The sequence below is a fragment of the Xyrauchen texanus genome, chromosome 10 (assembly GCF_025860055.1).
Source record: "Xyrauchen texanus isolate HMW12.3.18 chromosome 10, RBS_HiC_50CHRs, whole genome shotgun sequence".
NCBI lineage: Eukaryota > Metazoa > Chordata > Actinopteri > Cypriniformes > Catostomidae > Xyrauchen > Xyrauchen texanus.
In genome coordinates this window covers 40,492,204-40,504,774 of record NC_068285.1, presented here as the reverse complement: position 1 = coordinate 40,504,774, position 12,571 = coordinate 40,492,204, and the positions used below count along the sequence as shown (strand labels likewise).

Here is a 12,571-nt window from a genome sequence, read left to right as displayed (position 1 = left end):
CTGATTGGTTCAATATCTGATAGTGAACTGATACCAGAACAAAACCTGCTACAGTGCAAGTTAACCATGGAGCATAAGTTAATATGCTGATGAACACTGGTAAAAGACAACCCACTTTCATGTTACCTAAAACCCTGGGTTGCTGAAAGCTAAACTAAAACTTACCTGGCTAGCCATCTAAACTGGCTTCATGGTACAGGCACCAGGTGTGAACGGGTTCTAAGTCGATGATGAAGCAAACTAATCACTCATTATTCACAGAAGCCTTGTGCCATTTTTCGTATTATGGTTTTAGTAAAAATCGATTTTAAAATTGCAGTTTACTTCCATGTGTATATATGTGAATATAAATATAAATTATTAAAACATTCTAGTGTTTATAAAGTGAGAAACTGTGGAAAACATGCCTTGTTTGTATTTCGATTTTTTCTGCCATTACAAAGCCTAATGCTTAAAGTGCACCTTTAATTCGGCATCTTTATGATTTTACAACTTGCTTTTGATGCAACCATCAAACTTTGTAATGAATAAAACGAAATACATATGGTATTTGTAAATAGATAAATGTAAAATGTAGAAGCTGGAATTTGAGTCTTACGACATCTAAAGTAATTTTAGTCACCCATCACATGCTTTTTTTAATGCAAAAATCAGGAGTTATTAAATCAAATGAATAAAATTAGCAATCAATTCACATATGATATTTGTAAACAATATAATTTTTATTTTAACTGATGGGGAAAATAAAGAGGCTGGAGCAGTGCAGATGTATGCAAAACAACAAGATCAATAAATCAATGTTTTGAATCACAATACACAAAGAATAAAAAACATTCCCGTGTGGTGAGTTGTGCGTAGATGCCTCCATACGTGCTATGTCTCCGTGGTAACGCTCTCAACCAGCCACACCTGCGTGATAAAATGCGCGGTTTGACGGTCTCAGACATGGAGGCAGCTGAGATTCGTCCTCCGCAACCATTGAGGCATGTCACTATGCCACCATGAGGATTTAGAGCAAGTTGGGAATAGGACATTCCTAGTTTCGCCATTACGGGCCACTAGATAACCTTATTAAATTTTCCTTTCCGTTGCTCCCAGGTTTGTGGGGCGCTTCAAATCTCGCAAAGAGAGGGAGGCTGAGCTCGGAGCAAGAGCGAAAGAATTTACCAATGTGTACATCAAGAACTTTGGGGAAGATATGGATGACGACAAACTCAAGGACATCTTCAGCAAATATGGTAAGCTTTGCTGTACTTTACTGTTTTACAATTGTATTGTTATTCTCTCTATGCTAATACATTTCACTGATTTCTCACATTTGATAAGGTAATGCTATGAGCATCCGTGTCATGACTGATGAACATGGAAAATCCAGAGGCTTTGGATTTGTCAGTTTTGAGAGGCATGAAGATGCCCAAAGGGTCAGTCTAACATTGAATTCAGTAAAATTAATATGATTGACTTTGGATCTATTAAAGAACCTAGTGAGCTGCCTCCTGCCTACCTAGCCCTCTACCTTTTTATGACATGGAAGTGATTTATTTGTAATGTTCTACATAGGACACAACCCCCCGCTTCTCACGCAAAGCGCATGGGAGGAGACAGTTCACTAGGTTTTGGAACCGAGTTTGTGTTTTCCGGACTAATAGATAGGTTTTTAACAATTATACACAGTGTCTTTACTCTCTTTTCTCTGTCATTCATTAGGCTGTGGATGAAATGAATGGGAAGGAGTTGAACGGGAAGCTCATTTATGTGGGTCGTGCTCAGAAGAAAGTTGAGCGTCAGACTGAGCTCAAGCGCAAGTTTGAACAGATGAAGCAGGATCGCATGACTCGCTACCAGGTCAGTGAGCTTGAATTCTGCCTCCTGCAGCCTTGTCAAATCAGTGCTTCCTCTGTGGACCGTACTGGCCAAAATGGCTGCAACATTGAATTAGTAGTCTATGGTCCCTGTATTCTGTCTTTGTGGATACTGGGGATAGAAATGGCTATGTACAATCATTTATAGAATATGTATTGCCTACTTTATGGTGCTGTATTGGACCATCAATAAAAAGCATTTGATGGTTTTTCTTTGAATCTAGGACGTAAATGTTCTCACAGATGCAGATGTTTGACCATTTTATGCTATTTTAACAGGGTGTCAATCTCTATGTGAAGAACTTGGATGATGGCATTGATGATGAGTGCCTTCGTAAAGAGTTCTCTCCCTTTGGTACAATCACCAGTGCTAAGGTATGAGAGTGAAACTTCATTAACCAACTGGACGTTGTCTATAAGATCTAAATCTACACACTTTATTTAATGTTCCTGTTCATGATTCATCAGGGCACACTTTTGCAAATAATGTTTGCCTTTGTGATCTATCTTAACATCTAATAACCTTCTGATCATAATCTTAAGTAATAACCATATAAGTAATGTTCCCACAGGTCCTGGAAAGCCTTTAGTTTTCCAGTCATGGAAAAGTCATAGAGAGAATAGGGTGGGAGAGCTATTAATGTTTAAAAATGACTACTGTTTATACATAATGCGTATACATATGACTCGCTTCAGCGCTGCCGAATACATTGAAGTCTATAAAGTGACGCGCCATTGCAACCTCAGCTCCAGCTTCACATCAAAATGTTCTTCACACACATTTTTGCCTCAAAGATGCTATCAAATGCTCACCTAAACAGTGTGATTCAAGTTCACACAACTGGTCCGGACAACTGTTGATGGCTAAATGCTGTTGCACACGCTTATGAATACACAGAGCGCTGTGGTATTCCAGATGGCAAAGCAATTCTATCAAAATGCAGTCGGAGGGCCAGACTAAGATTATTGGTGGGTCGGATTTGGTCCGTGGGTCGCCAGTTTACTAGCCCTGGATTAATCATTCTACTGAAGTCAGTAGATTTTACTTGCTAATTTTAATAAAGGAGAAGGTAATTGATACTCATTTTTATCAGTGTTATCATTATTAGATTATTATTATTGTTGTCTTTTTGGATGAAAATTCATGCTTGGCAGTTCACAAACTGAACAGAAATGATAGATCTGCTTTGTTTTTATAATGCTTAAATACTATGAAGTCCAGCCGCGGGCCATGCATTTTAAGTCTAGGCCTTCAATGCGATTCATGCCGTTAAGAAAACACAGTTTAACAATGAATAAGATGCTATGCCTATCATACATTTATGTGGCAGTCAACTAATAATACCAACTGACATTTTAAAAACATGTCCACGAACGAAAGCCAGAATTTGAAACGACACTTAATGGCACTTTTCCACTGCACGTTACAGTACTAGCTCATTGTGCTGCATAAAGCCAGGGCACTCTCCCTCCCATTGCTCGCTGGTTTAGTTAGCATCCATTTGCTAGAACCACTTCCACTTTTCCTTGATGGTTCTGTAGTCACTTACGTTTTTTTTACCTTTTCCCTACACTGTTGGTAGGTCCGGTGGTAGCCGCGTGCGGCCAACAGCTGATACACTTCCGGAGAGACTTTTTCGTTTCGCTCATCACTAACGAGTGGACCGTCTGCACCTCGTTTAATGACCACGGCGTGGTTTTGCGCACAGCCATTTATTTTTTCACAATTTGAAAGTCGCGTGAACAAATTATACTGTTATCACTGTTGCTAACTTTAAAACTTGCGGGTTGATGTTGTGAGTCAGAAATCCAGTGACGTGTTAGTAACGATTCTCCATGACCAATCAGTGATCTGCAGGATTTTGACATCACATTTAATATCGGCTCAGCTTGGAACCTCGACCGAGGTGGTACTAAAACAAGTATCAGGAACTATCAACAGTGGAAAACCCCAAAAATTTGAGTTGTACCGTGTTGTGGAAAAGCCCCAAAAATGCTCAAGCAAGCATAATTTTAACTGCAACATGACTGTTTTGTGAAATGAACATCAAAAATCATAATTTTTCATATGAATCTATCAAGGAGGTCTATAATACCTGGAAAAATCTATCTAATAATATTTGAGATTTAAATGTTCCTTGCAATAAATTTCATTTCATCAGGGTACACGTTTATGCTGCATTCCATTCAAGTTGGATGTGGGATATTCCTACTTGATATCTCCGACCATAAATGCATTCCATTCCCCGATATTCTGAAGATGATGTTTTAGAAAACAAAACTGCAATGCTCCTGTTAGCTTAGCAGGTGTTTGACTCTCATTAGATAGGTCTCCTAGCAACCCAAATGTTAAACAATGCTGCAGTGCTAGCATTTGTGCTTCAGGTGTATGAATATCAAAAGAGATTATGTTTTATACAGCTTTTTCTGCAGGCTTTTGTGGGAATGTGGGAACAAACTCATTTATCGATATAACTTAATAAAGCGAATGTTTATCACTTACTTTGTATATCTCCCTGAGTGTCGACATGTTTGTGTGACATCACGCATCTGCATCCCGGAGAAATCGGTGTTGAGAATTTCTGCACGAGCCTACAAGTTGTAATTCTAACTTCAAGATGCATTCCATTGCACTTTTCCTAGTAGGAAATCCAAGTTTTGAAAAACACCACTTTTAGTTGCGTATTCAGTTGCACTGTTGAGGGATTCTGTGGAAATTCTGAAGGCTTGATGGGGTGGAGCTCAGACTTGCATGCTGCTTCGGTCATGTGATTTGTGAAACAGTTGTCACACTTCGCTTGTAAGCATCAAGGAATAAATTCTGACTGGATAAACTTAACATTTTTCTTTATTTGTTTGTAGATTAATTAAGAGTGGAAAGCAATTAAAAAAATACATAGGCAAAAAGTGATTGAGAATGAAGTTTGTGCTTTTAAGAGGCCTGGGTATCTCAGCAAGTAAAGACTACCACACCTGGAGTCGCAAATTCGAATCCAGGGCATGCTGAATGAATCCAGTCAGGCTTACTAAGCAACTAATTGGCCCGGTTGCTAGGGGTGGGTAGAGTCACGTTGGGTTAACCTCCTCGTGGACGCTATAATGTGGTTCTCGCTCTCGGTGGGTCACATGGTAAGTTGTGTGTGGATGCCGTGGAGAATAGCATGAGCCTCTACACGTGCTAGGTCTCTGTGGTAACGTGCTCAAGCCACGTGATAAAATGCATGGATTGACTGTCTCCGATGCGAAGGCAACTGAGATTCATCCTCTGCCACCCGGATTGAGTCACTATGCCACCATGAGGACTTAGAGCGCATTGGGAATAGGGAGTAAAAGGGAGAAAATCCCCCCAAAAAGTTTGTGCTTTTAGCTTATTCTTAAAAAAATATCCTAGAAAACATGATTGTCTCAACTTTTTCAACCCTCATGAGTTTGCATCCCTGTGAGTTATAAACTTTAGACAACGATGACAGTCGGACTAATTATACATTTGTTTTTAAAAATCATACTTGGTAGTTTGGTGATTCAGCCTTAAAGGAATAGTTCACCCAAAAATGAAAATTCTCTCATAATTTACTCACCCTCATGATATTCCAAGTGTGTATGACTTTCTTTACCAGAACACATTTGAAGAAAAATATCTTGGCTCAGTAGGTCCTGAGTGAATGGAGAGTTCTCTTTTGAAGCTCCAAAAATCACATACGGTCAGCATAAACGTCATCGAAACAACTCTAGCGGAGTTAATATCTTCTAAAGCAATATGATTGCTTTTGGTGCGAAAAATATTAATATTTAAGTACATTTTAACTCTAATCCAATACTTCAAGAGAGGGTGGAGTCCAAACGGTCTGTCTTGTGATGTATTCGTATTGCCATGGACACAGGTGCAATCTCACATCCTCCACTCGGTTGAGACATCCAGGATGAGCACACAAAAACACCATTGTGAGTAAAGAAGCAGATTAATAGAGATCTAAACCAAAACCAACTAAGCTTCTGTATAGGGTTCTCCTCCTCCCTTGTTAACAGCGCTGCTCTTCAGGCTGTGATGCTTATTTGTCTGTTCTTGCGTGTTTCAAATGCCAATGCGTTAACCTCACATGGGTGTACTGCTGCAGAATGGAAGCATGATTTAGAGTTACAACCCCAATTCCAAAAAAGGTGGGACAGTGTGAAAAATGTGAATAAAAACAAAAAGGAGTGATTTGTAAATTCTATTAAACCTTTGCTATATTAACAGCAATACAACGACACATTATATAATGATTTACCTTGTGAATTTCACTTTTATTTTTTAAATGTACAGTAATTTCAGATCAGTTGATTGCAACACGCTCCAAAAAAGTTGAGACGGGCAATTTAATTTGACGAGTTGAAATAACAAGGTGATGTGAAACAGGGGATGTTAAACAGGTGAGGCAATTGTGTCATAGTACTGTATACTGTTGCAATGAGTAAAGGATGGGCAAGGAGGAGGCAGGAACTGGCAGAACAGTCAATGTAAACTTTAATGACAGAAATTAACTTAAAACAACTTAAAACACATAGACGTGCACACGCATAGTGGCCACATGTGTCTCTCTCTCTCTCTCTCTCTCGACTATTGCCTCCGGCTCGTCTTTATCCCCCTCCCAGCTGATTTGACCACCCTCATCCTCGTCATGACGTACTCCCCTCATCTCACTTCTTGGAGCCACCTTTCTGGAGCCCTGGGAGAGATGAGGGGAGGGAGAGGGAAGAGGGAAAGAGCGAGGCAGAGTGACAGATAGAGAAGAGAGAGAGAGAAAAATCCATTTGGCAGTTCCTGGACATGCCGTCGCCTGGTCCTCATCCACTCCTCTGTCCTCTGGCAGAAAACAACCGCTCCTCCTCGGGCGGATGGCATTGATTCCTCTGACCCCTAGTGGACAGAACGGCTCCTCCCCTTCCTGGCGGATGGCAGCAGTTCCTCCGACTCCTGGCGGCTGGCAGCGCCAACTCCGTCCCCCGGCGGACGGCCACGGTTCCTCCTTCCTGGGTTTCGGCATCAGTACAACAGGGAAAGATGGGCAAGGAGGAGGCTGGAACCGGCTGAACAGTCAACGTAACTTTTAATATCATAAATTAAATAACCTTAAACACATAAACACACATGCACAGCGGTCGCATGTGGCTCTCTCTCTAACTGACACCTCCGGCTCGTCTTTTCACCCTCCCGCCTAATTAGCTAAATTCAGGGCTGGGCCTGTGTCCGGCCCCGCCCTCCTCCTCATTACAACTGTATAATCATCAGCATTGCCTCATCAGCAACAATGATGATGAAACACTCTACAGAGGGGAAGTGGCACAACTACTTGAATGGTGTGGTGCTAACAACCTGACCCTCCATGTGGGGAAGACAATGGAGGTTGTGATGGACTTCAGGAGAAACTCTGTTGACCACCTCCCACTGACCATCAAAGGTGTGACCGTGGAGAGCGTTAGTAGCACTAAAATCCTGGGGGTGCACATCACAGAAGATGTCAGTTCCACCACTAATACAATATCAGTATCCAAGAGGGCCTTCAGCGCCTCCACTTCCTGCGCCGGCTGAAAAGAGCGAGTCTCCCTTCACCCATCCTCACCACATTTTACAGGGGCACCATTGATAGTGTGTTGACCAGCTGCATCATTGTCTGGTATGGGAACTGCAGCACCACAGACCGCAAAACACTACAGCGAACAGAAAATACAGCCTCAAAGATCATCGGTGTCCCTCTCCCCTCTATCATGGACATTTTCCTTTCCACGGTGCTCCATCAAAGCCCACTGTATTGTGAAGGAAACCACCCATCCCTCCTACAGTCTCTTCCAGTAACGGAGCATCCGAGCCCGCTCTACCAAACTGCTCAATAGCTTCTTCCCCCAGTCTGTGAGAGCACTCAATACCAATCACCCCTTCCCTCTCTTCAAACCACATACTGCCTGAATATCAAGTGCATGGCTGTGTGAGCAGAGAGTGTGGGTGCTAGATTGGCCTGACTGCAGTCCTGACCTGTTTCCAATTGAGAATGTGTGGCGCATTATGAAGCACACCATATGGCAACAAAGACCTTCAGTGCCCAAATGTTTAATAAGTGTTATTACAACAAAAGGTGATGTTTCACAGTGGAAAACACTTGACTGTCCCAACTTTTTTGGAGTGTGTTGCAATCATCGATGCTTTCGAAAACATTAATTTAACTGCTGGAGTCGTATCGATGACATATATGCTGACTGTCTGTGGTTTTTGGAACTTCAAAAGAGAAATCTCTATTCACTTGCATTTTAACCTGTTGATACGCAATCCCCCCCCGCATATGGTAGTGACATCACTCTGCTTACATTTAATATATAATTTACCGTCTATAAATGTAATTGATGTTAACAAATTATACATGTTGTCAAAGGTCTATGGGTTTAACCTTGATATCCGATCTCTGTTTCACGATAGCAATGCTCCAGAAACAGCAATTTAGTTATTTGTACCAGGAGTGCAAATGAAAACATGCAATATCAAAACTGGACTTCATACCTTTTTTATGAAAACATGATCGCCAGATGAATCCAGTTCGTTCCATGACAAGCGTTCATTGAAAAACATCCAATAGCACTTTTTGTCCATAAAAGTGATAAATCTGAGAAATATTGATATATTCTCCATTGTTTACATGAGATCTCACCTGAAAGAATTACCCTTCGTCATTGGGAAATAAAGCCCAAAGTGTCTTCTTTCAAAAGATACTACAACTGTGTCCATACTCCAAAGTGTCCAGTAAATACAAACATTTAGGTTCAGGTATGTCATTTTCATGGTTTGTGCTCAAAAAGGGGGTGCATATCAACAGGTTAAGGAACTACTGAGCGGAGATATTTTTCATACACACCTGGGATATAATGAGTGTGAGTAAATGATGAGAGAATTTTCATTTTTGGATGAACTATCCCTTTAATACCTCAGGATTTGAATTAATTCTCAATAATTCAACGATCGGAGTCAGCTGATCCTGCAGTTACCACATGTAGCATGTGGAAAACACTGAATCTAGTCATAAAAATGGCATTAGCAATAAATGCAGAATGTCATGAAATATGAAATATTTGTACAAAAATGTATGTTTTAATGTACAGTTAATCAAATAAAAAAGTATCCTAGTGTGATAGTTAAACTAAAGCCTCTGAGTTAATTTAATAATTAAATAATGTACAAGTAATGCATGCTTCAAAATAAATGTGTAGAGATGGCCGCTCATACAGTGAAAACCACTCATCGTTATCATCACGTGCGCTCTTGTGTGTGTGAGATGACCGAGACAGAGAGCACTCTGAATTGCACAGCACATACAAACTATGTATTTATTTAATTGAATCACAGCTTTACGGGGATTAATAATCACAATGGACCATGGAGCAAACTGCTTGTCTGGAGGTGAGAAACTACTGTCAAAAACACACAAACGGCAAAATAAAAGACACGTGTTTTAGCTTAAATATTACACTTGTTGGGTGCATAAAATGTCCTGGAAATGTGTGCCTTTAAGAGTGGGAACCCTGATAAGCTATTTAGGCTTTGTTGTTGTAGGCAACTGTTGTTGGTTATGAAACCTTTCTAAAATCTTTTATTTATTTTAATGTTGCTTTTAAGATTTTTTCCATAACCCTGCTCTCCTCCGTTGCAGGTCATGATGGACGGTGGTCGCAGTAAAGGCTTCGGTTTTGTCTGTTTCTCTTCTCCTGAGGAAGCCACTAAGGCAGTGACTGAGATGAATGGCCGTATTGTGGCCACTAAGCCGCTCTACGTGGCTCTAGCTCAGCGCAAAGAGGAACGGCAGGCCCACCTCACCAACCAGTACATGCAGAGGATGGCTAGTGTCCGTGCGGTGCCAAACCCTGTTATCAACCCCTACCAACCTGCACCGCCATCAGGATACTTCATGGCTGCTATTCCACAAGTAAGCGCAACTGATTGATTGTCATTTGTTTTGATTATTAACAGGCAGTTTCCTTCTATTATATTAATGGTGTTCTTTACTCACAGGCCCAGAACCGAGCTGCATATTACCCAACCAGTCAGCTCGCCCAGCTCAGACCCAGCCCTCGCTGGACTACACAGGGCGTCAGGCCTCAGCGTAAGTCAACAGTCAAATCATTCAGGACATTGTTGAAAATGATAAACAAGTAAGCCAAATCTAGGATTGAAAATGCTGTTAAAAGCATTAACCAAAAACAGTTACTATGTAAAATAAAAAAATAGGCCTCTGATGTAGCCTACATTAAACCTAATGTATTCTAAACATGACGTGCATACAGAATAAAAGATAGTTTAATCTGTTAAGCAGTTGGCACCTCATTGAAAATAGCCTTCGTAATCAGCAGATTAAAAAATGGCATACCTTGCCTAAAACAGTCATTTCCTAGGCTGACTAAAAAGCATACATTTTTTGATGACCAAAATGAACAAGTCGACATGGACTGGTGAAAGACAGGTCTTGACTCACCTTAGGTGGCTATCCTGTGCTTGAAATAGCCAGATCGCTGGAAAATAACTTTCCAGCACGCACAGATTTAAAGAAGAAGCCAACGTTGCAGAAATCCGCTTCCCGCACCACCACCAAAGTGATTTCAGAGCTACTTTGCTGAGTTTGCTTGTCTTGCAAGAGGGAATTGTTTTGCATGCATGACGCGAGTGAGAGAGGGAAGAAGCATGCACAGCCTGAGGTGAAATGAAACATTGTAACTGCTCCTGATATTATCTTTTTTAATAATATTTGTTGTAATAATTATATTTAAAATGTGCAACATTAACATGACAGTAATTTAAGTGCAGTGTTTGTAATAATATAAAGCTAAACGTAAATGTGTAAAAAAAATGTTGAACACTTTAATGCGGAAAAATATTAACCGACTAGTAATTCCTGTGTCGAATAGCAGCATCATAACATTTAGTCAACTAGTCTCACACACCCCTAATACTAAACTTTTCATGTTAAATCCTATCAGAGTTTAATTAGCAGAGATGGGCCACTTCAATTTAAATGAATGGGAGAAATTAGAACACCCATCTTAGGATCTCTAAGCACCCAATGGTCAACGGATGTGGAAAGGACGTCCCGCCTTACAATTAAAAAAGCCAATCACCTTTAAGATACAGGCAATCAACTCAAGAACGTGCATGCTCAGTTAAACTAGCCTGGAAATGTTTTTTTGTTTTTTTTGCATAATATGAGGTAAAGATGCTCAATTTATGATTCTAGTAGTTTCAAATGTTATTGCTAATTTGAAATATGTTCTTTGATCGTAATCTTGACCAACCATTTTTGAGATTTCGGTCTTTCCCCATTCAAGTAGATAGGAGCTGCACTTGTATGACAAGAAATAGCCTCCCTAGAGCATTCCCAAGATGGCCGACAGTGGACTGGCTTACTAGACAGACTTTAGTTCTATTCAATTTTACAACTTCCATTGCCATGCTGATGTGTTGTCAACAAATCTTAAAGCAACTGTAAAAAAAGATTTAAACAACTTTACATCTGAAATAGTACACAAGGTTTTACAGAAGAATGTTTCTACATGCTTTTCTAAAATTCCACATTCCATTGTAAGTGCCTTTGTAAACAAGATTTTTCCTTACAGACTTCCAGAACATGCCTGGCACGATGCGCCCGTCTGCTCCCAGACCTCAGACGTTCAGCACCATGCGCCCTGCCTCCCAGGTGCCCCGCATGATGTCCACTCAGCGCGTTGGTGAGTCACTAAATACACTGAAGTTTGATATTCTCTGTAATTCCAATTTTAACTGCTCACTTTCAATACACTTCATGCAAAAGTCTGAGACCACACTGAAAATCAGGGATGCACAATCCAGTTTAAACCTGGGGAAATCAAGTTTTATTTAAACATTAAAAGTTGTGAAATAATATTTTAAGATACTGAACTGCTTCTAAGTTAGTAATCAAATAAGCAAATTGTGACAGAGACACATATTTAATGGGTTAGTTCTCCCAAAAAAGAAAATTCTCTCATCATTTACTCACCCTCATGCCATCACAGATGTGTATGACTTTCTTTCTTCTACTGAACACAAATTAAGATTTTTAGAAGAATATTTCAGCTCTGTCGGTGCATTCAAAGCAAGTGAATGGGTGCCAACTTTTTTAAGCTCTAAAAAGCACATATAACCATTATAAAAGTTATCCATACGACTCCAGTGGGTTAAGTAATGTGTTCTGAAGTGAAACAATGGGTGTGTGTAAGAAATAGATCAATATAAAAAATAAAAAAAAATGTTCTCTTCCGGCCAGCTTGAGGTTTGCATGTTGACAAGGGTGGAGTTCAATCTGCCTCTTGCATGATGTCAGCATGCAAGCCTCCTCTGCATAGATATACGTTGATCCCTTATTAGCAGCTGTTTCTATGGACCACAGTTCTTTTACCACACAAAAGGAGTTTATGCAGCGGTCTGAGCAAGGAGCTTGTTCTGAGGCATCTTCTCCACTCGCATTCAAACCAATTCATACAGCTCTCCTTGTTGACCGTTCCAGGATGGCTAGGCTGTGCTACTTTTTAGAGCCTCAAAATGTACTCATTCACTTGCATTGTGAGGACCTACAGAGCTGAACTATTTTTCTAAAAATCTTCATTTGTGTTTTTCCATTGAAAAAAAATCATACACATCTGGGATGGCATGAGGGTGAGTAAACGATGAGAGAATTTTC

At 40.3% G+C, this 12,571-nt stretch overlaps 1 protein-coding gene and 1 non-coding gene across 3 annotated transcripts in view; both read left to right on the top strand.

Moving 5' to 3' along the window:
• pabpc1b (poly A binding protein, cytoplasmic 1 b) overlaps window positions 1-12,571 on the top strand; it is a 44,164-nt gene that overhangs the window by 29,884 nt on the left and 1,709 nt on the right. For both annotated transcript variants that reach the window (XM_052135666.1, XM_052135665.1), the window contains exons 4-10: window positions 1,099-1,238; window positions 1,327-1,421; window positions 1,708-1,845; window positions 2,142-2,237; window positions 9,536-9,808; window positions 9,895-9,985; window positions 11,490-11,600. In XM_052135666.1, the coding sequence (XP_051991626.1) occupies window positions 1,099-1,238; window positions 1,327-1,421; window positions 1,708-1,845; window positions 2,142-2,237; window positions 9,536-9,808; window positions 9,895-9,985; window positions 11,490-11,600 (944 nt within the window). The remainder of the gene's footprint in view (window positions 1-1,098; window positions 1,239-1,326; window positions 1,422-1,707; window positions 1,846-2,141; window positions 2,238-9,535; window positions 9,809-9,894; window positions 9,986-11,489; window positions 11,601-12,571) is intronic.
• LOC127651120 (small nucleolar RNA SNORA5) lies at window positions 1,871-2,002 on the top strand. The gene has a single exon (XR_007971519.1). It is a non-coding gene; the product is annotated as a small nucleolar RNA SNORA5 (small nucleolar RNA).